The 24,745-nt window shown below is 33.9% G+C and overlaps 1 protein-coding gene across 1 annotated transcript; it reads left to right on the top strand.

Moving 5' to 3' along the window:
• Positions 1-24,348, top strand: LOC110441383 (cullin-3-A-like). The gene is made up of 20 exons (XM_021484501.1): positions 1-312; positions 610-807; positions 8,117-8,230; positions 8,790-8,950; positions 9,388-9,502; positions 10,393-10,524; positions 11,094-11,141; positions 11,902-11,950; positions 12,496-12,644; positions 14,529-14,705; positions 15,063-15,233; positions 15,806-15,913; positions 16,350-16,471; positions 16,743-16,965; positions 17,456-17,573; positions 18,521-18,589; positions 19,032-19,107; positions 19,686-19,755; positions 20,086-20,192; positions 20,796-24,348. Exons 1-20 carry the CDS (start codon positions 253-255, stop codon positions 20,818-20,820), a joined length of 2,292 nt encoding a protein of 763 aa, XP_021340176.1. The 5' UTR covers positions 1-252; the 3' UTR covers positions 20,821-24,348.
• The last annotated feature ends 397 nt before the right edge of the window (positions 24,349-24,745 follow it).

Here is a 24,745-nt window from a genome sequence, read left to right as displayed (position 1 = left end):
CATTAGTGTAATTCGGTCAATCTTGACACTGAAAAGAGACAAATCTACACGGTCAAGATATAAATTCCTTCCATTTCCGTGTAATTTGGACCAAGATGGAGAAAAATGCATTTAAGAGAATTCAGTATGAATTGACTTGTTTATAAACATTCACTTTGACTTGTATTTTGGAGGACAAATTTAAGTTATACTGAATATAATATTTGTCGTTTCATTTGCTTTGAACCTCCATTTACCTATCCACCATCCAAAATGAGTGGAATGCGAACTCAGCCCCGAAAGGACACAAAAATGCGGATCAGAGCATTTCCAGTAAGTACTGAAATAAATGTTTCATCTCCAGTCGAAGTATAGATTTATATGTCTATGTCTCAATCCCGAATCGTCGCACAGAAAAGTCGAAAATCCTTTCCGCTCAGTTGATTTGTAAACATTTCCTATATTTTCTTGTCACATGGATGCAGTCGATAATTGCTTTATATGCATTTCTTGTCAGTTATTTCAATGCGCATGTTGTAAATGACACTTAATATAAACTGATGTCATATCATTAAAAATTGGTTATGCTTTTAGTACTGTCACAGTTAATTTTGTATTATTGTTGTGCAGATGACAATGGATGAGAAATATGTCAACAACATATGGGCTCTACTGAAAAATGCCATTCAAGAAATTCAGAAGAAAAACAACAGTGGACTAAGTTTTGAAGAACTTTATCGAAACGCCTACACAATGGTGTTACACAAGCACGGTGAAAAACTATATACAGGACTGAAGGAAGTTGTGCACGATCACTTGGTTACAAAGGTATAAATCTAACTTGAAGTTGGGTTGTGAAATATGGCTAACATTTTGAATGTGGAATTACATGGGAATAGTCTAAATAAGAAGGACTTTTATCCTTCAGTTAATCAACTTTATTTTTGTTCATTAGCTATCGGAGTAACATACAGACAATTCATTTTGTTTTACGCTTCTATTAATCATTTTCAATTGGTGATATGAAATAGTTGTATGGTCCATCAATGTAGTATATCTGTTTATATGAGTGTCTGTCGTCTGACTGTAAAATCACTATTTCTTGACCCCCTAAAATTAATCAGTTCTTTGGTTCAGTTCCAGACTCTGAATTCTTGTACTAGATTCCAATGAACTTGATGAATGGTTAATATTATAGGTTCAGAATACCTAATAATACCAATGATTTTACAATTTTTCAATTTCAAAGTATTTTATTGACAATACATATATAATACAAACATATAAGTTAACATTAAAGGAGATATTTGAACAGTATTGACAAAAGAATAAGACAACAGGCTTTGCCTATATCAGTCTTCTTCTAATTCCGGTAGATATGTACAATGCTTAAATATATAAAATGTTGTGATTCGTTTCCTCTCACACTCATGCACACCCACACCCACACCAGCTTATGTCTAATACTCGTTATTTAAGGGATAAAACTTGCCTGAATAACAATAATTATAACAATACATGAATATTCATTTGGAAATTTATCTAGCACGTATAAGTAACGAAACGTTTTGATGATTTAATATAAGAGTCAACATGTATAAGAATAGTTTTATTTAATTGGTTGGATGCATTACTAATACCATATACTAAACAGTGCAGATTTAAATATCCTACTAGATTATAAATAGTGGTAATATGATGCCTAATATTAGAATACAGAGGACATTGAAAGAAAAAATGTATTAGATCTTCCCTCTGTACACCACATACACAGGAAGCATCATCAATCAGATGGTCTTGTAACTTATCACAGTTAAGATCACTTTTAAAATTTCTTAGCTGACATAAAATTATGTTAAGTTTCCTCGGAACACAGTTAATAAAAGTTTCTGAGACGGATGTATCAAAGGTTTTTTTAAGTTTCTTTTTAAAAGATGAAATTGAGATGGAGTCTCGTACAGTGCTATCAAGTGCATTCCATTTTACCATTGTAGAAGGGAAGAAGCTATTCATATAAGTAGTAGTTCTTGTCTGTGGTATATTAAAGAATCTGTTATTTCTGAAGGTATAGTTATTATTTACATTTAGAAATGGTTGAATGATATTATCGAGATAAGTTGGAGTGTAATTATTAAGAATCTTATACATTAATGTTAGTTTATGATTTTGTCTTCGTGTGTGTAATGTTTCAAGTTGTGTTTCAGTATACAGAATATGATGAGATGTACCTCGTCTGAGGCCAGTAATTAAACGCATAGCTTCTAGTTGAACTGATTCTAAAAGATCTGATTCCGATTTGGTACAATTATCCCATACTATATCAGAATATTCTAGCACAGGTCTTATATAAGAGACATATAATGTTTTTAATGTATTCCTATCAACTGTAGTTTTTAAAATTCTAAGAATACTTAGTCTAGAGTTCGCTTTCTTATAAATATTTGAAATGTGATCTGACCATGTCCCTTTACTGTTAAATGTTAGTCCTAAGTGAGTATGGTGTTCATGTTGTGCAATTGGAGTATTGTTAAATAGCAGTTGAGGATGATTGTTAATGTGTCTACGAGAGAAGTTAATAGCTACAGTCTTATTCGGATTGAATAGGATCTGCCATCGCTTTGACCATTCAGAGATTGAGTCAAGATCATCATTAAGCATGTTAGTAGGTGTTGTAAGGTCATTGTTATTATTTACTATTACATAGAGAGAGGTATCATCTGCAAAGAGTTTTATATGAGAAGTTACATTATTAGTAATATCATTAATAAAAAGAAGAAAGAGGAAGGGACCAAGGACAGATCCTTGAGGAACCCCTGCAGACATAGGTTTGGTACTAGATTTATAACCTTCAAAGATAACCCTTTGTTTTCTGTCAGATAAGTAAGCTTTAAACCAATTATATAATTTACCTTTAATACCATATGTTTTTAGTTTATATAATAGGCCCAAATGCCATACTCGATCAAATGCTTTACTTATGTCACAGAAAACAAAACGCAAATCTTTACCTTGGTCTAAATTGCCACTTATAGTATTATAGATATCAGCTAGTTGATTAGTAGTGGAGTCTTTGGGTTGAAATCCTGACTGATGTACACTTAACATATTGTGACTTGAAATATAATTAAACGTATATTTAAAAATATTTTTTTCTAACATTTTGATAAAAATAGATGTAATAGCAATAGGTCTATAATTATTGAGATCACTGATATCTCCTTTACCTTTATAGAGAGCAGTAACATTAGCCGTTTTTAGTACATCAGGTATTACTCCAATAGATAAAGTTCTATTAAATAATAGTTTGAGTGGGTATACTAAAGAAGCAGAAATGTTCTTTACAATCATAGGTAAAATACCATCAGGACCAGCTGGTTTGTTTTTATTAAAAATGTCAAATTGGTCAGTTATATCTTGTTCAGTAATGTTAATGTCAGAAAGTTCAAATGGACATAAGGGAGGTAAATCAGGTAGGTTAGTGTCAGTAATATCAGAGGCAATGGTGGTAAAGAAGTTATTTAGTGCCTCAGCTTTATCTTGTGGATGGATTAATATTTTATTGTTAGATTTTAGAGGATAAGAATTAGTGCTAGTGTTATTCATTTTTCCTATAGATTTTGCTATCTGCCACCATTTTCTTGGATGCACTGTTTTGTCGGCAAGACAATTTTGAAGTTTCTTAAAGTAATTTTCTTTGGATTGCCGAATAATTTGTATAGTGTCATTGCGACAAGTTCTAAATTTTGCCCAATCTTGTTCCCTATTTTTATTTTTAGCTCTTTTATGTAATCTATTCTTATATCTTAATTTATGCCGAATTTCACCAGTCATCCAAGGTTTATCATCAGGATGGACAGTAATTGTTTTGTGAGGTATATGAGAGTTAGTAGCAGAGTTTATTTTGTTTATAATAGTAGAATATAGTTCATTAATGCTAGTAGTGTTATTAACTATGGAATCCCAATCATTACTAAGTAGTTCATTATTAATAGCATCCCAATTAGCTTCATTGAACTTATATATAGGTTTCTTGAATGGTTTATTTTTTAGTGTCTTAAAACAAATGTTAGCAAGGATGGGGCAGTGATCACTACAGAGAGGGGAAAGTACATTTGTTGAGGTAAAAATGTTTACATTATTAGTAATAAATACATCAATTAAGGTAGCAGTAGTGTTTGTAATGCGTGTTGGTGATTGTATTAAGTTTTTTAAGTGATATTTAGTAATTAATCTTGCAAGATGTGAATTAGGTTTCATTGTGATAAAGTCAATATTTATGTCACCAGTGATAATGATATTAAGATTAGTATTAGAAAGATTATCTAAAATGTTATCAAGTTTATTCCAGTAATCTACTTTTGTATTAGGAGGTCTATAAAGACAGCAGAGAAGTATTTTTTTGTTAGAAGTGTTAATTTCTAGGATGACAAGTTCTATGTCTTCAGTTTCAAGATCAGTTCTGTGATTTATTAAGAGGTTGTTTTTAGTATATATCATAATACCACCACCGTGTTGTGATTGTCTGTCTCTACGATATGAGTTGGGATGTGAGTTAATTTGCAAATCAGATTCAGTTATTTCATTATTCAGGTGAGTTTCAGTAAGACATAGGATGTCATAGTCAGTGAATTCAGTATCTATAAGATCAACCTTGTTCCGAAGAGACCTAACATTTAAGTGCATTATTGATAAATCATTATAGTAGTTTCTTTGATTAATACTGATTGATGAGCGACCTGGATTAGAGTGAATATTTCCAGACATCAGAAGTAGAAGTTTTATAACAAACAGAATGTATAAAATATCTTGAGTATACATGTAGTGATATCATATTGGTATTACAGGCAGTAATAGAGGAAGAACTATAGTATAGCTTACAATCACACACAAACATACTTACAAACTACTAACACGCCAAAAAATGAAAAAAAAAAAAAAAAAAAAAAAAAAAATAACAATAAATAAATAAGCAGAGACTTGAGGAAAGAAATAACAGTAGGGACTAATGAAAAATAATATTCTCAGAATGTGGAAAGCATCAATTTGATATTTTAAATATAATTTCATAGGGAGTGGTATACTGAACTTGAGTATTATCAAAACAATTAACAACAGTAGTTTCTTGAATTCAGTGTAACATGTTCAACTACAAGTGTAAAAAAATCAATTGAAGCAGATAAACAAATTAATTATTTTAAATACATATATACAAATATTTATATACAGACAGAACATGAAATCAATCATTTGAGACAATCATGTTATATTTTAAGATTTATTCATATACTAGTAACCTAAAGTTACATGTATAAGAAGAAAAATAATGAATAGTTACAGATTATCAGTGGTGTAAGGGAGATAACCTATTCAGAGAGGTAATCTATACATATACAAATAATGCTATTAGTGAGCAAAAGTTGGCTGAATTTCAAGAAATAAAGCAAATATTATAAGTATACGGTAGGTTCTATTATCACAATTAAGACGAAAAGATTTATTTTTAAATATAAGTATCCAATGACAAATATAACATGGAGTTAGATACCTTATGAAAACCCGAGAAAAAAAACAAGAAGATTTATCAAGAGCAGACACAACAATCATAACAAATAGCACATAAACATGAAAACGAATCAATAATTAAGTATATAATAAATAAAAATAAAAAATGAACACAAGCAAGACACAAAAAGTTAAGCAATTAGAGAAGCACAAGCAAATTGAAATATTGGTTGCTAATAATATGTATATATATAGTTTACCATACATGCATGTATATACATAAAGCAAAATAGTTAAGTGGCTTGCTTGCTAGTTATTAGTCAAGCATAAAGATTATTCAAAGGCAATTACATGTAATGATACCAGACACGATTACTTAAATTAAGTATGCAAAATAAAAGATTGATTACTAATGTTACAAATATTATATAATATATTACATGGATTAGGTTTCAAACCATAGTTAATGGCAAGTTATCGAGCTTACTTATTTTGGTAAGGGATTTACAGCAGTAGCTGAGCTATTGTAATTATAGATAGATAATGTGTTTAAGTTGAATAAATATAGGGAAAGAAAATGAGCAACAAGATTCAACAAGGCAAATTTGAAAAACAAAACAAAATAAGCACATGAACATGTAAAATGTAAGAATTCATGCATAACGTAAATAATCAAGCAAAACTAGCCAAGCAAAATGAGATATTGGGCACTCATAATATATTTGTATAGTATAAATAGATCAAATCTATTGTAGCTATAGGTAAATATAAGTGAATTAATTCATAATAGAATAAGCATTACAGGAATATTTTCAATAAATAAAATTTCACATAGAGTTTAAAGCAATGAAAATGTAAGTTCTTTTGTAGGCAACAAGCATCATCAACAACAACTCGGTATACTTACTGCAACAATAAATGGCTCCATTGCTTACATGTTCCTATGAAAATATAGAATAATTGTTGTTATAATTCAGGATCAAGCAGGGGATAAATATGTGAAAGTACATGTACAGGTAGCTATATGTTGGAAGATTATATCAGATGATCAAATTAACAGATTAAGCAGTTCAAACTAGACATGGTATATACAAATACATGAGTCACCATGATATAAATTCACAGTTGTACTGGTACACGAGCAGTGATATAGTGAATCATGATTATAAATCAATTATAGAATTGGAATGCACAATAATTTATGCACATATACGATCAACAAGACTGTCACTTGGTCTGTACTGGTGTTGAAGTCATAGAGGGACTCAATGGTGCAAAGCTAGCAGCACTAGCATTGAGTCTATGAACCCGGTCACCAGAGCGAGTACCAGTGTATACTGATGGCAGCATAGTACCAGTTACATTTACTTTGAGCTTCAAGAATTTCTCAAGTTCATTGTCGTGAGCCACCTGAACAATGTTCTCCTGCAAAGTTTTGACCATTATCCTGCCATCATAGGTCCAGCAGCTGAGTATTTTGTGATCTTTTACAAGGTCCCTTGTTTTCTTGAACAATGCTGCTCTTTGTTTTGTCAGAGCTTCATTAATGAAGACTCTACACCTGTTGTTTTTCTGAGAAGAGTTATATAATTTCAGATTTTTTTTATTTCTGAACACAACAGCTCTGTCCCTGTAGCTGACAAAACGCACTATGATATCTCTGGGCATTGGAAGCTGGTTTTGGGTGGGATATAACACACGACGGTTAACTCTATGGGTCCTGCCAATCTGGTGAAGTTCAACCGTTTGACCAACAGGTTGAAGAACATGCTTGTTAATAACGTTGAGAATTAACTTGTCAGTGTCTTCTCCTTGCTGCTCTGGGATGCCAGAGAATTTGAGGCAAGTCCTTCTAGAGTATTGCTCCATGTCATCAATACGGTCAGTAAGAAGGGAGATCTGATTTTGCATAGCTTCAATCATGGGAAATAATGATTCTGTTATAGCAGTCTTGAATACATCATGACCAAGTATCATGTCAACAGCACGTCTTGTTGTTGTTTCATCATCAGATATGCTCTTAAGTAGAATATCAAGATCATTGAGAACTAGATCATCTTCGTCTCTACAATGACGTTTCGTAGGGTTGGACTCGTCACTGGTTGACTGTGATTGAGTATTACGGTTATTTTTCTTACCCATTATTAGTTATTAAGGACTAGCAATCTCCAATGATTATGATATAGGTATCAGCACACTTACTATGATAAGGTAGACAGCGCTAAAGTTCTGTTGATGCTTGCACAGCTGATTGACAGGATCGATCAATATGGCCGACATACATGCAAACACATCTCAGTCAGTCAGATACTGCACATATCATACATTAATATGTTACACAATTTTGAGAAGAAGGTACATCAGCTCAGATACACACACTCCTTCGTTAGATGTTTGGAATTCCGTCCCACATTCTGAGAATATGTAAAATCAGTAGCAACGTTTGAATCGACCGCTCATCGCCATACCGGAACCGGAAACAGACCCTGATTTTACAACTGTTTTACTGACACCAGCTAGTATACTCTGCATTTAGATCTGTTACTCTCATATAAGTCCAACAATGTGCTGTATTATTTTGAAATTTTGATTCATACCTAACAGTTTTTACAGGTTTTGAATGTTGGTTTTGTAGGTACGAGAAGATATACTGTCAGCTTTAAACAACAATTTCCTCCAGATCCTGAATAGTGCATGGAATGACCACCAGACCTCCATGGTGATGATCAGGGACATACTCATGTACATGGTAAGCGAGGGATTTCTTCGTGTTGTGAAATTTTCACCCCTCTATCATGTATTAAAATAGAAATTGGAAGTGTAGAAAACCTCTTCTCCTGTTAACATATCGTTACTGCCAGCAACACACAGTACTGATAATTATATATTGGTTTAAAATAATATGTAAAAAGTCGGGTTTAACAGAACTTTTTTGTAAGTCTTGTAGTATCTATACAATGATTTTTTTGCTCAATTTTACAGTTTCCCCTAGCTAAAAAGTGCCGTATTTTCCCAAAATGACAAACAAAAAAATAAAAATATGTTCCGAATTTCCATAAAAAATAATGCTATATTTTCCTAATTCATAAAGAAACAGGCTGTTGTAAAATTTGGGTAACAAAAACACTGCTATATCATTGACAATTATCATAGAAAATAAGGTTAAATATAGATCTGTATAGTAAACAACATTTTTAGAAGACAGAAACGTTGCTCCAAAGGCGAAAATTGCCTGTAAAAAGAAGTAGACATATGTTGCCTGTATGGATCTCTGATGTGTAATATGAATTACTTTTGGTTTCTTTCAGGACCGGGTTTATGTCCAGCAGAACAACGTAGACAATGTGTACAACCTGGGGTTGATGATCTACAGAGACCATGTAGTACGTCACCCAACTATACGAGATCACTTAAAAATGACGCTTCTAGAAATGGTGGCCAAGGAGAGAAGGGGAGAAGTGGTAGACAGGTATATTTTAATAAGGCAGATTTGGAGGGTTTGTTTTGCTGTGAATATATAAGAGACTTTGAGAAGAGCATTATAAGACTATATTCACTAGACCCTGGAGAGAACACTGAACATAGGTTAACTCAAAGACTTGAATCAAGTGTATGTTTAAGAAAAGCATATGATTTAAATTGTATGGTTAAAACTGTACATATTCAAATAAATATGTATATATGAATGCATTTGAGTTGCTCATAGTAATTTGTTCCTACTAGCTGCAAAAAAGAAGTTTTTAAATAATCTAGAGATTAGAGACCTGCCCGAGGTTTAAGTTCAATTATACAGTGTTTATCTTAATATCAAAAGAGGTTTTGACATTGATACTCAGATTAATAAGGTCCAGCTGTACGTTAAATTAGCAAATGCATCGTGATAATAACAAGATGTTATCATTGCAGGGGTGCTGTGAAGAATGCATGTCAGATGTTGATGGTCCTTGGTATAGACTCGCGAACAGTCTACGAGGAAGATTTTGAACGACCTTTCCTGGAACAATCTGCTGAATTTTACAGGGTACGACATACTTTCCAAATTGTCCTGATTTTTCGTCCTCAATTCAAACATGTTATCAAAAGCAAGTTCCAGTTTTTGAAATAATTGAAATAAAATAAAAAACTAAATAAATCATTTATACCCCTTCTTCAACGAAAGGGGGTATATATAGTATTTGCTTCGTCCATACATCTGTCTGTGCTGCTTGTTGTTTCCTGAGCATATCTTCGCCACTGTTTATTGAATTGGCATACACTTTTCATATAGGACAAGATACATCATATGAAAGCCATGTGTCACATCCAACATCCAGGTCACTGTGACCTTAAGTGCTGAAATAATAGTTTCCTGAGCATTCTTAAGGAATGGGAATCAAACTTTGTACATGGGTACATAATGGGAAGGTGATTTGTCGCATCCTAAAATAAAGTCATTTAATTTGACCTTTGACCTCCACCATAACTCCTAAAATCAGTGTAATACAAGTTTCCACAAAATGTATTAGTCTGCTTCATAAATGAGCTTCAGACACTAGATATCCAGGAAGTGGGGGTATCTGTGAAAACCATGCTTCAAGTTAATCTAGTTGGGGAAGAATATCTTTTTCTGATTAATCAGACAGATTAAAGCATTTAGAATTATTTTTTTAGAACTGAAAATACCTAAAATAGGGACATAAAACCCTGACTGAATGTATAAATACGTAGAAAATCTGTGTTGGTCATAGTTTACATACAAAGAAGATTATGTCAGTTACTGAACATTTTCTGTATTCGCTATTGCTCTGAAAATATGGGCTGGTCTCTTTTTCCAAAATTTGTGTTCGGGCTGGTTCCTTTTTATATCAAATCACATCCAGGCAAAGTCTGATAATTCCTGAATAAAACATTATTTTGTTTTTGATTTTTCAGTCTGAAAGTCAGAAATTTCTTGCTGAAAACAGTGCCTCTGTGTACATCAAGAAAGTAGAAGCACGAATCAATGAAGAGGCCGAGAGAGCAACACATTACCTGGACAAAACCACAGAGGAACCTATTGTGAAGGTAACAACTACTCATATTGGAATGTATTGATTGGGAAAATAAAAAATCCTCAATAATATTTTCTGTTGTAAAACCATCTATTTTAAGACGGATTCATGAACTTTTCCAGATTGTTGTTTATGTCTATCGATCTGTAATGTAATTGTAATTGTGATTATCGGGATGGCAGTATTGACAAAACCTGATGAAAGTGTTGTTTAAACTTTCCTATATCTTTAAACAGGCACATCAAAAAGTGTTGTTTAAACTTTCTTATATCTATAAACAGGCACATCAAAAAGTGTTGTTTAAACTTTCATATATCTATAAACAGGCACATCAAAAACTGTTGTTTAAACTTTCATATATCTATAAACAGGCACATCAAGAAGTAATTGGTGGCCAGAGAGGTGTAACCCAGACAGTTAGCTTTATCAGGTCAATTTTAAAAAAGGATAAAATATTTTTATTTTAGCAAATATTGTCAGAAATTAGTGAATACTGTATGCATATTGGAAAAATATCTTACATGTTTATCAAATACAACATACAAACAATTGTATACACATTCAACAATTTGTTTTTGACAGGTTTTAGAAGAAGAGCTGATCAGTAAACACATGAAGACAATAGTTGAGGTTTGTACGAAACAATTACACGATAGACAGTTAATTTGAAGTTGAGTTTTGAGTATGAAATGAAACAACATCCTCTTAGGACTTTTGATCCTTGCATTTGTGTGGAACTCAACTTAGTTCTCTTATTCGACATCTGTCCTCTTCTATTAACAAAAAATAAATTCAAAAATAACTTATATAACTTTATTTTTGTGGTATTACAACAGAAAGACTGACCATTGGTCATTTACTTTTGATAATAACATGCAACCCAAACTATCTCAACATTGAAAAGTCTGGCACAGTCTCCGTGACATAGAGAACTGCTCCAACTTATTCTCTTCTTAATTTATACCAATGACCATCCTGAACACATGAAATGAGTCGAATACACCTTGGCTCGTTGTAGAAGACAACATTATCTAAAAAACAGTATAACTTCTATAGAGGACAAACTAACTGACAATCAGGTATGGATGAAGTAACAAAATGGGCAAATGACTGGCTAATGAAGTTTCATGGATGGTCTTTAAAATCAAGCATCCATTAAATTTGAGAATGATGGTAGCCTTTAATACATTAATATTTTTGAATATGTTTTTTAATAGACATATTTGAACAAAGATGTTTGGTGATTACTAGGCAAGAAAGTATTCTTGCCTAGTAATAATAATTATTGGTTCTTAAACGAATAGCCTTTAACTTCAGAAATGTATTTAAGAATATTTTTGTTGTACTAGACTTGACAGTTATATTGATAATGAATATTGAATATTTCCAGATGGAGAATTCCGGAGTAGTTAACATGCTAAAGAATAACAAAACAGACGGTAAGGATACTGTTGATAATGCAGTCCTAAAAAAAATGTGTATGGCTCAACTCATATAAAAATTCAGTGCCACCAGTAATGTCTGTTAATTCTGGTAGGTCTTTCATATGGGTCAATGTTTGTCTTGGTTGCAAAAATAATAGATTTTAGATTTTTCTTAAATTTGATAGTGATGGAAAGTATTAATTCAATACAAATGACTTATGAAATATCTTGTATAAAAAGCAAGCTTTAAAAGAAAATCAATGCGCTCTGTTGTCATAGCAAGTAGAAGATCAGTTTAGGCGAGTACTTATTTCCATAAATATGCTTAAATCTTTCTGATCATATCAGGATTGTGATGTCTATATTGATCATGTAAGATCAAGCGGCCATATTTTGTTTTGGAGTCAATGCTATAGTTTTTCTTAAGCAGAGTTGAACTTACTCATCTTTACTGGCTTTAAAGAATTTTGTCCAAATCTGTTAAAAATCACTTTCTTTTTGCTTGAGGTGCCAGGTTTCTGCTTCATTTGTTTCTATACTCTTGTGTTATGTTGTTGTAGACTTGGCATGCATGTACAAGCTGTTCATCCGTGTGCCGGAGGGCCTCAAGACGATGTGTGACTGTATCAGTGTATATCTGCGCGAACAAGGCAAGGCCATTGTCTCCGAGGAGGGAGAGGACGGCAAAAACGCCATCACTTATATACAGGTAAACCTTTACAACGTGTCTCAAAACTGTATGGATGAACCCTGAGGAGTATATTAATCTAGATCCTTGTGACCTATATTTCCTGCTATATATTAATGTAGATCCTTGTGACCTATATTTACTGCTATATAGTAATGTAGGTCCTTGTGACCTATATTTACTGCTATATATTAATGTAGATCCTTGTGACCTATATTTTCTGCTATATATTAATGTAGATCCTTGTGACCTATATTTTCTGCTTCACTGACTTAGGATAGGCTTTGATGTTTAGCTATTTCTCAAATAAAAGTCCGATATTTTGAAAATTCATTTATGCATTCATCTTGACGAGTACTATTACAAAATATCAAATGTAGATTACTGTCACCAATATTTTCCACTTAACTGACTCTGGTTAGACCTTGTATTTAGCTACATTGGTTTTATACTAGAAATCCAATATTCATCAAAACTTTATATATATGGAAACACAGGGTTGCCAACCTCTTAGGAGTCCAGNTTACAAATGTATCAAACAAATCCTGGCTTTCTCTGACTACTATAACATCTGCATTGTTGATATTTTCACTTCAAGATCTTTGTAGGAAAATAAAACAAAATATTTTTTGCAGATATATAAAAGATTTTTATTTATTACACAAAAAAAACTGACATCAGAAATGCAACACATTATATAATCAAAGGCCTTTCTTGTAACGATTCCACCCTTGCCTAGAACAGGTACCAGTCTTTTTTCTGTATTTCCATGACCTGTTTAAAAAACAGTTCATATCAAAAGTAAGGACTTTACCATAGTAACATGAAAAAGTTCATAACATGAAAATATGATAATTTGACAGTGGAAAAATATTTTACAAGTACTTCTGGCTACTATTCTAAGCAACAAATAACAGTAAGACCCTTAGCATTTATACCACGTTTGCAATCCGATCACGTTATTTTTTCATCGCATCAGATTAAAATTGTTTATTACTACAAGTCTCATGTGTGTTAAATCATATACGCCACTTTACTGCAAAAAATAACTTCGAACTTTTCATCAGCCATCAGCGGCTGTCTGTTCGTGATTCAAGAATCGTTCCTAATACACGACGATATTATTAGTAAAACTTTCTTTTTCTGTGTGATAGGTACGTTCAATATTAAGTTTACGAGAGAAAACAACTTGATTGATTGATTGATAGGTTTTATGTCCACTTTACTACCGAGTAGTTCGGTTATCCAGCAGACGATTGTGAAAACAACTTACTCACCTTACAATATATTTACATTCGTTTCAACCGGATGTAAAGCGACACCTCGCGTCAGCTCACTTCCAAAGCACAACGTTGCAATAAGAGTTATTCCCCTTTGTACGACCCAAGCAAAAAATTGCCGATTTATGGCTTCGCGTGGGATAGAGGGAGAATATTTTCGAATGCGTGAGATTTATACCTCACGTGGCGTGAGGATTGTTTCAGCGTGAGTAAGGACGCTTTTGCGTGAGTTTTTGTCTCACGCCGTGGGAGTTGGCAACCCTGGAAACATCTTGTGGCATACTGCAACCATAAATCAAGTACAGCTCACTGTGACCAATATTTTCCACTTCATTAATTTTGTTTGGGCTTTGTGTCAAGCTCCATTTTAACAAAGAAGTTATGTACAAAAAAGGCTTGTACTCTAAAACATGTCATCAATAGGTGGAGTTTGTTGTAATCAGTTTTCTCAAAAGTAGAATCGGTGTACAGCCCACTTAGATAAAATAAAGTGATACATACCACTTAAATAAAGTATTTGATAGGAAATTGTCATCAGTGTGGTCCTGTCTGGGATATTACCGGCTGCATAGTTAACAATATTGGATTTTTAGCATTTAATTGAAATGTTTTGATTTTGTTTCAGAGTCTCCTTGATCTGAAGGACAGATTCGACCACTTTCTACATGAGTCGTACAGTAGCGACAAACAGTTTAAGCAGATGATCTCCAAGGATTTCGAGTTCTTCATAAATATCAACCACAAGTCCCCCGAATACCTGTCACTATTTATTGACGACAAACTTAAGAAGGGTGTTAAAGGGGTAGGTGTGGTTATGGAAACTGTAGAGTTGTACATAGGTCTGAGATCATACGGTTCAGTAAACCTCGTTGTAATGGCATCTTTTGTCATCGTAACGTAGGCATTATAAAGAGAAATTCTGATGTAACAAGATAAATGTATAAAAGAAATATTAAGAAAAAAATAATAAAGTATCTTGAAATGTGTTGGCGATAAGCGGCAAATGAAACAAGAGGCATTATATTGTTGTTTCACTAGACCTTTGAACATTGTTTGAACAATAAGATCTGACAAGTGTGAAACGATTTTGTGAAGGTTTAGATGTAGCTGTACATGTAAGATAGATATAATTGTAATGACTTAGGAATTATTTTTGCAGATGACAGAGCAAGAAATTGAGATGGTTTTAGACAAAAGCATGGTTCTATTCCGGTTCCTTCAAGAAAAAGATGTATTTGAAAGATACTACAAGCAGCATTTAGCAAGGAGATTACTACTTAGTAAGAGTGGATCAGATGATTCGGAGAAAAACATGATTTCCAAGTTGAAGGTAAAACATTCTTCATTCCTTGATAAGTCTGTGAAAAGGTTGTAAATCTATACTAAGACGCCTACCAGTACTTACAAAATGTAATGTATCAATTCAGTGTTTTTAATAGTAATTTGTTAAAAATTGAATCTACATATAAGTTTTAAAGAAACTTGCTTGAATTATACCTATCTGAAGATCAGCAGAAGGAAATAGGACAGGAATGTAATGTGTGATATCTTTTGGTTTCTGTGTTGATTTTTACTAGATTTTCAATAATGATCTGAATGATCTAAGCATCTGTCTAAATGCTGATGATGTTGGGAAAGTAGAATTTTATTAAAAGTTATTGATTAAGGTATAATGTTTTTAAAGATATTAACATCTCCCCCTTCTTCAGCTTAGTAAACTCTCTGACTGCATGTAAATTAGTGTGTACGCAGTGAAAAAGGCTTGGCGGATTGAAACCTGTTTCAAATAACGCACACCACAGAATATGTTGTGTGGCTACCGTATATGCCGTCAAATTTTTTGACTCAAAATGAAGGTAAATCCTTTACTATAGAGATAACAGCAATCCGATTTTGTTACAGACGGAGTGTGGATGCCAGTTCACATCCAAGCTGGAGGGAATGTTCAAAGACATGACTGTATCCAACACCATCATGGAGGAGTTCAAAGGTTTCCTTACCCGTGGAGAGGTACAGCCACACATTGGTTACATCTACATCTCAATATCTCCTCAATGACATACTACTCACTGCCTGGATCTCGGGCATTTTGCATCGGTGACAGAAAAAACACACAGGTTGCAAGATTAGACCCCAATTTCACAAACTTTCTCTATCTTCAGGATAATTCCTAGGGTTGAGGTTTTTTTCCATTGGAAAGCATTATTGGAGATTGTTTCTTATTTTCAGAAATGCCTTTTTATGGAAAATCTCGAGTTAAGGAACTCTCTTACAACTGTAGGGCAAGAGCATTTTGATTTGTTCCGCCAATAAAATAGTAATACCATTACAAGAAAAGTTAAAAGTTGGACATTTCACTGCGTGAGATTGGTGTTAATTGCTTAATACACATCAACTTATTGTAAATATAAAGAAGATAACATTCACACACGGTTTGTTTCCCCAGGTTAATTTGAATGGAGTAGACCTAGTGGTGAAGGTTCTGACGACAGGTTTTTGGCCTACACAGTCGGCCACCAGATGTGTCATACCCAAAGCTCCAAGCAAGGCCTTTGAGGACTTCCGGAGGTAAGTGTCAGATGTTGTATATTATCATTATTATCTATTTCTTTGATTGTTCTCGTTTCTAGCTATTGTTGTTACTTGGTCCTGTGTATGAATATGGGCCAACTGTGATTGTGTATTTAACATAAGTTTTTTGTAACAATTTGCTGCGTTATAATACTGTTCCCAGATTTTAATAACAATTTGCTGTGTTACTGTCCCCAGATTTTAATAACAATTTGCTGGGTTACTGTCCCCAGATTTTAATAACAATTTGCTGGGTTACTGTCCCCAGATTTTACCTTGCAAAACACAGTGGTCGCCAGCTGACGCTACAGCCCCAGTTGGGATCTGCTGATCTCAATGCCACGTTTTATGGCCCCAAGAAGGATGATGCTGGACAGTCATCAGGGGCAAGCTCCAACTCCAAAGGACCCCGCAAACACATCATACAGGTGTCTACGTACCAGATGTGTGTGCTCATGCTCTTCAACAACAGGGACAAGTGTACATATGAGGTAAGATAATTGATCAAATTAAGGGCACTTTTGTAAAACATTTTATTTTTCACAGAGTTTTTATTTGTGCTATACAAGCAGTTTTGAAATATCTACAAATGTTAACCACACAAATTTGTTTCTATTTTATATTCAGTTTATTAGGACTCTAACTGTTAATGGTATTGTTTTAATTTGAAACCTTGCATTTGTTCAAAGATCAAAACTAAGAACGTTTTTCTTTTGAACTTTTAAATGCTATGCAGTGTGAAGATTTATGTTTAGAAAACTGTTATTTATTGTCAGATGAAATGGAAATATAAATTGGTAGATGCATTGCAGGCTTAATTTAATATATTTGTATGCACTTGCAAATTATGCATTTATTTATTTAAAAGATTCAATGAATTATGAGAATTTATTGAGAACTGAGAATTCATTGCTTTTCACAATCTAGAAGTACTGAAAAATACTATGACTGATCTTGGTCTGTGTCCTGTGTGACTTATAGGAGGTGAAAAGTGAGACAGACATCCCAGAGCGGGATCTGATGAGAGCTATGCAGTCTCTGGCTGTAGGAAAGTTAGGCCAGAGGGTCCTACAGAAGGAACCAAAGACAAAGGACATAGGTAAGGCACTGATGCACAGTACTGGTTTGGTGCAGTAAACTTGATCCCTCTGTAATACCCTAATAACTTAATGTTGGACAGTGGTCACTATCACCAGGAGGCAAGCACACCAACATACCCTGTCTCCTGCATACACACATGCAAGCACGCATACACTACACACATGGAGACACGCCTTTAAATGATCCTAGCTGTTAATAGGGTGTTGAACAAAATTCAACAAAACTAAACCAAACCAATACCCTAATACCTTACTGATGGACAGTGGTCTGTTTATACTTCACACATGTAATCAGCCCCCTTACTGATGGACAGTGGTCTGTTCATACTTCAAACATGTAATCAGCCCCCTTACTGATGGACAGTGGTCTGTTTATGCTTCACACATGTAATCAGCCCCCTTACTGATGGATAGTGGTCTGTTTATACTTCACATATGTAATCAGCCCCCTTACTGATGGACAGTTGTCTGTTTATACTTCACACATGTAATCAGCCCCCTTACAGATGGACAGTGGTCTGTTTATACTTCACACATGTAATCAGCACCCTTACTGATGGACAGTGGTCTGTTTATACTTCACATATGTGATCAGCCCCCTTACTGATGGACAGTGGTCTGTTTATACTTCACACATGAAATCAGCCCCCTTACTGATGGACAGTGGTCTGTTTATGCTTTGCACATACTTACTTTACAGCAGATGTACTGTAAATAACTCAAATATGTTGTTGTAAATATAGTTCTTGACAATGAATAATTTCCTAGAAGTTTTAATCAAGAAATCACAAATCCCTTAGATGTAAATTACATTTTCCATAAGGAAATGAAAAAACTAAGTGTTTACACAATTTTTGTTTACACAACTTTTTGTTCAGTAAACTAAATCATTTCCGTTATAATTTTAATATAAAGTTTTCAAATTGGAATTTAATTTAATTTTCAGAACCTCACCATGTATTTATGGTGAACGACCACTTCACATCCAAGCTGTGTAGGGTCAAAATTCAAACAGGTAAAGTTGACTAATATTTTATCCCCCTCTTGTACAATAGCTACATAACAAAATATATTGACCATTTTGATGTGATTGTTATTGTGACATACCAATGAAGACTGTGATTGAGTCACATCTTGTTATCAAATGAAACTAAACTATAGCAGTGAATCTGACGTAAAACAGCATTCTGTTTCATAACTTTTAGGCATGAGTGTTTTGAGACATAGAATTGGGACCATATGTCGTGAATTCCGAATTCTAAGTCAGAACGTCAACAAACATCGGAATAATGCAGATTATTATAGACTGTTATTTGTAGCTCACCTTGCCGAAGAAAATTATTTTCAACTTCTTGTGTAGTTCAGATAATGAAAACAACAGGTTAGTGATACAGGCCTAACAAACCTCTTGCTTTCCTTTGGTCAGTATTTCAATTTTTGGCGGCCCTTTTTTTCAGTGACAGCAAGTAAGGGCGAGGCAGAACCAGAACGCAAAGAAACCCGGACAAAGGTCGATGAAGACCGAAAACATGAATATCCTTTTATTAAAATTTACATGAAACACTTGCTTATAAGTTCTAGGTCCGTGTCATATTTATGCTTTCAAACACCCTTATGGAATTTTACATACATTTTTGTTCTCTATAAACTAGCTTAAATGTTTAAAAACATTATACACTAGTTGTGGTGAGGGATAATAAATCGGATTTATCTTTCCCTTACATAACACTTATATTTAATAATAGTGACAAAGAGGGGAGGGCTTAAAAAACAGGGCATTTAATTCCTTAAATGAAATTAGCAGAAGTCAGCACTGTTTAGGCATTTACTTTAGTGCAGAGGTGATACCTCCTCTTAAATTTTCTGTGAAGTAATGTACAAATTTATTAGTACATGTATCAGAGTTTGTGAGAATATAAAGAGAATTGTGAAATATCTGCATTAATGTTTGGGTTAAATGTTTATCCATGACTGCTTGGTCACGATTGATTGTACACATTTATTAGTACATGTATCGGAGTTTGTGGGAATATAAAGAGAATTGTGAAATATCTGCATTGAAGTAGGACTTGATGTTTGGGTGGAATGTTTTTCCTTGACTGCTTGGTCACGATTGAGGCAGCCATTGTGAGAATTATGAAGGCAAGGAAGAAGCTGCAGCACAATGTTTTAGTTGCAGAGGTGAGTAACCAAGCAATAACCTGAGAGAATCAAAGGCTCGACAAATTTAATGATAATGAGGTGGGGGTGGGAATATTCTCAATTAGTTACTTCTGTTAGGCATTAACTCATTCACCCCTGAAGACACATTTAAACTCTTCCAATTCACAGGTTGGAATAGTTCATTATGAAATTTCAGGGGTGAATGAGTTAATCAATTAGCAAGGAAATATTTGATTTTGTTGTATGATACAAAATTTGGTTAAAGAGTCATGAAAAATGTCCAGGAAAACTCACTGTTAGTTTAGTGAAGAGAGATTTTGTCTATTTTATACTTGTTCATTGCTACAGGTTACTGAACAACTCAAAGTGCGATTCCTGCCCAGTCCTGTGGTAATCAAGAAGAGGATAGAAGGCCTAATAGAACGGGAATACCTAGCTCGTACACCAGATGACAGGTATCGCAAACTAATTCATGTGTTCTAAAAATCCATTTCAATAGAAAGAAACCTGACAGTTAAGATTAAATATCAACGTTGTTTACACTTTGAACCTTGATAATCCAGCCACTATAAATTCGAGGATTGTTAGGACAAATGAAAAATTGCTCCTCAAAAACTTTGGCTTGATGAAGCTTTAACCAGTAGTTATATAGACTGAAAATATTTATTGTGGAAATATGCATCTTCCCCAATTTTTTTATTTTTTTTATTAGGTAAAATATGCATAACTTTGAGACATATATGTTTTATAATTGAAATCAATAAAGAAAGGAACAAAAGCAGAAAACATTTACACCAAGGCGTTTTACAGACTTTCTATTCATTTTAAGCAAGGAATATTTTGGATCATAATATATGCTGAAATGCAGAATTGTGTATCTGGAGAAAACATGGCCTACACTAAACCATTCATATCACAAAATAAAGAAAACACCACGAAGCAAAATACTGTAGTTCCATGTGTCTGGAATCCTGTCTGTTTTGAACAAAGGGCATTTGTCCTGGTTGTCACTCTTGCTTCCAATTTAGACTGAATTTGATTTTGATTTCTGTTCACAGGAAAGTTTACACATATGTAGCATAAGGAGTAATGAAGAGGACGCATTCATTGCTTATTTACTTCATTGGACTGGAGAAAGATTCAGTCCGTATCCTACTGGGGGAATTTTCCAGTTGGCTGTATACGGCGAAGAATTCACCGATATGGCGGTCACAGCAATGTCTATCCGGAAGAATGCGTTTCCATTTATATAATTCTGTCTGTATTTTGGCAGCACGGATGTTATAGTGTGGAAACGATTTTTGGACTACTGCGGTAATACAGTGTGGTATATAGATGTGATATTTCAACATGAACTTAAACAAAGTTATGAGGAAGTTGAACTGAACACAAAAATCATATTGTGAGTGAGTGGGTTCTGGATCTTGACGTTATCTTACATATTATGCATGTTTGCAATATTATGAAAGTGGTGTTTGATGGTCATAGACTGCCAACATGATGAGAAGTAGCGGGTGGTAAAACCAGGCGGGGATAGTCTGGCAATATCCATAGAAACCAGTGTACTGGACTGGGTCTACGGAATAGTGAGGCTCTTTTGTACAGCATAGATCTACAATGGTCTAGGCACATGGACACAAGAATGCTTATTCAGTGAACTTATTCATAACTATTAAATTCGCTCCATTGGTACATGTGCAAACGAAAGAAATTTGTGAAGTTGAAAGGGTCCCAAAATATGAAATATAGATATTGATTTTTTTTTTTTTTTAATTCAGAAACAAAAAATCTGAGTGTCTGAATGTATGTTGATGAATTATTTATATCTATTACATGTGATTGAAAGGTCATTAAATATAGAATATGTCCCGTCGAGTCATTCGTCGGGTTTTGAGTTGATTTTGTTGGTATATTCTGTGTTCTTTAATGGAATTCATAAATTCCTTTTAAAAAAAACCCAGATTTTTTCTAATACGTGAATAAAAAACACATGGTCCAGTAAATAAACTAGCCTACTCTTGAAGTGTTTTGATGTTACTATGATGCTGTTGAGATTTTAATGTTACCAATGGATAGCCTTATTTTGACTAAAATTTGAATTGTTTCAGTCTTTTATATTTCATGAGATATACACTTTCACAATACACAGGTTTTAGGCTAAATTGCCATGTCAGTGTCGGTGGGGTTTGAAATGAGGAAAAAAACGTTTTTAGAGAGTTGGGTATTGGGGGAGGCCCAGGAAAACCTTTCTGAATCCAACACCAAATAATGGATATACAGAGTCATCAGCACTGTGGTGGAATTGGATGATATCAAAAGTACTGCTACCTTCCTTATTTGATTAAGAAAAGAAAGTGACATCTTGAAGGATTGCTGGGAAAGTTCTGTAAAATGGAACAAAAGGCAGAAAATTCAGTTGAAAACCTCTCCTTTATACAGAATTTCTGTGGTATGGATAGCTGTGATTAGGATTTTGTTTGGCATTGAACTGATCAGCCTAAGGGATGTAGTTCCTTAAAAAGGATTTTTTTCTGAATACGGTATGCATGGGGAATATTATGTATTGATTAATAATTGTTTCAAAGTGTGTATGTTAAAATTATCATTTTTTTTTTCCTCCCCTGGATAAATGAAGGCTGTTTGTAGGTTTATTTTCATTCAAAATTTTATCTGGGTTTTTGAAGGGTTTTCAAATTGCCATATGTATTATGCTTTTGTCTTATAGTAAGACTCCACAAGGAACTTCTAGTATTCTATTTTAACATGGTGTGTATCCATACCTTACTTTAACCTCTGTCAGGTGGTCTTACCTAAGATGTTGGAACTTGTATCGCAATGTTAATAGGTTTATTGAGATTCGAAATGAAATGATGAAGAAATGACAACCGAATGCTAAGACTAAGAAACTTGGCCCGTATTCATTAAACTATTGTACTACAGTTGCTCAAGCTTTCATCTTTAACTGTTGCACCACTGTAGACCATAATGGACCCCTCCATACCAATGCATGGTAGAGTCTACTAAAGTTACATAGGGGTGAAAGGGTTAAACCAAGGTTCTTGTTTACTTTGCCAAGTTCTTACGACAGAATGATAGTCTAACAGTTAAGAAGTGTTGTGATACTGGGGTGTTGAGTACATTGTAAAGTAGGTACATTGTATTGCTAAGTACTTAGCTTGTAACTGCTTTTACAAAAAGTAATAGTGCGAGTTTAGGGTTGTCTGGTTGGGTGTTAGAAATCTTGTGATAAATCCTGTCAGAAGTTTCGGGCTGTTGTAAATCTTGTCGGTGTTTACTGGCAATTAGGACCCAGTTCAGTGCCTGTTAAACTTAACAACTCGTAAAACTTAAATCCGTTAACAAAAAAAAAATGAATGTAATATTTGTAATTTAAATGACCTGTAGAGAATTTGGGATGATCATCTGTAGATAAAATAACAAAAACTACTTGGAAGATATTTTTAAAAAAAATTCATTTTGAAAATTTGTGTCAGTGACTCATTAAGCTCAAAATCTGAAAACAATGGATTTAAATATGAAGGAATGAATTGATGTCACAGAATGTCAAACTGTTGGTGTTTTCAATGAAGGGATGCAATAGTTAAGCATCACATTTATCTCACAAACACGTATTTGTTTAGATCGACAGATATTGTATAGGGTTAACTAGTATTCATCTGCTTCAAAGAAATGCTCCTCAAATGTTGAAAAATAAAACTGACGAATGTCATGTTTACAGTCACCAGAGTAGATAACCGTCAACTGTAGGGTCCTATGTAGTGTACGATGTATGTAGGTTCCCGTGTGATGTGAACATGGATCTAGAGCGTTTTGAAGACATCAACCTTACAGTCCATATATACCCATTAGTTGATGATTTATCGAGAGAAGCATAGCTGCTAGAAGGCTTGGTGGGTTTTCCTAATATATTGAAAATAATTGACTATTTACTATGAAATTTTATATGATTAACCTTCCAATATTCTTTAAAATTGCCATTATAAGCAAGATGGTAAATTATAGTGATTGCTTATTAGGTTTATATCGTTGTAAAGATGGTTAGTTCTGTAATGCAATTCTACAAACATGATTAATTTTCATCTACTTTTACGCAAAAAATGTTGGGGTACCCAGTTTGCTTTGTCAGAAATAGCAACAACTCTTATCGTGCAGTTGAAGGTTAAGATTTGTTCACAGAAAACCTGGAGCCGAAATAAAAGGAACTGTTTGTTTTTATTTAGCGTGAAGTATTGGTATTGAAAGTGATCCTCTGTTCAGTGTTAAACCTCAAAGGAACTGTAGCAGTACAGATAATTTGTAGTGGTGGATCCAGAGTCCAATCTGACGGTGTTCTCAAAAATATCCAAATGGAAAAACTATAACCTGGGATTGTTGGGGCTGAAGCTCTAGATCTGCCACTGTTGTACTAGAGACTTTGTTGTGGACGCTGTGTAGGTTATATAGCTGGTAACATCCAGAAGGTCCTCCAATGCTGACTGTTAGATGATCAGCTATGGATTAGCATTGGTTTTCGTTCCAGTGAAATGTCCTATATTAAGTATGCCGGTGGATGTATGTGAGTATGAATACATGTGATCTACAAACAGTGAACTTGTCTTTGTCTCTTTATTCAAAAGTATCAACAGTACATATGTGATATCTAGAAATAATTTGTGTGAATTAAAATACACCAATACTGTCTTTAGGAAAAGACAAACAAAGATGGCCATGGCATCACAAATTTAGGTACTATACACCATAGATTGTGAAGACTCGCATACACTTGATCCAATTACATATGATCTGTTTTTAGGTCACCTGAGCTTTAGCTCAAGTGACCTATTGCTATCCGTTTTCGTCCGTCGTCGTCCGTCGTCCGTCGTCCGTTAACATTTTACATTTCAAACTTAAAGTCAAGTTCTGCTGGGCCGATTGAACTGAAAGTTGGTAGGAATGATCGCCTCATGGTCCTGACAAAGTGTTGTTATTTTTCGGGTCAATCAGAAAT

Source organism: Mizuhopecten yessoensis, unplaced genomic scaffold (assembly GCF_002113885.1).
Source record: "Mizuhopecten yessoensis strain PY_sf001 unplaced genomic scaffold, ASM211388v2 scaffold715919, whole genome shotgun sequence".
In the NCBI taxonomy this organism is placed as follows: domain Eukaryota; kingdom Metazoa; phylum Mollusca; class Bivalvia; order Pectinida; family Pectinidae; genus Mizuhopecten; species Mizuhopecten yessoensis.
The sequence above is the reverse complement of the archived record's forward strand: the minus strand, read 5'-3'. Positions and strand labels throughout refer to the sequence as shown.

What these genes read in the sequence shown, in the direction of transcription:
- LOC110441383 (XM_021484501.1), top strand. Translation starts at nt 253, where the DNA reads ATGAGTGGAATGCGAACTCAGCCCCGAAAGGACACAAAAATGCGGATC. An exon ending in TTAAGAAGGGTGTTAAAGGG is followed by an intron (nt 14,706 to 15,062) that starts GTAGGTGTGGTT and finishes TTATTTTTGCAG; the next exon opens with ATGACAGAGCAAGAAATTGA. An exon ending in GCCTTTGAGGACTTCCGGAG is followed by an intron (nt 16,472 to 16,742) that starts GTAAGTGTCAGA and finishes TACTGTCCCCAG; the next exon opens with ATTTTACCTTGCAAAACACA.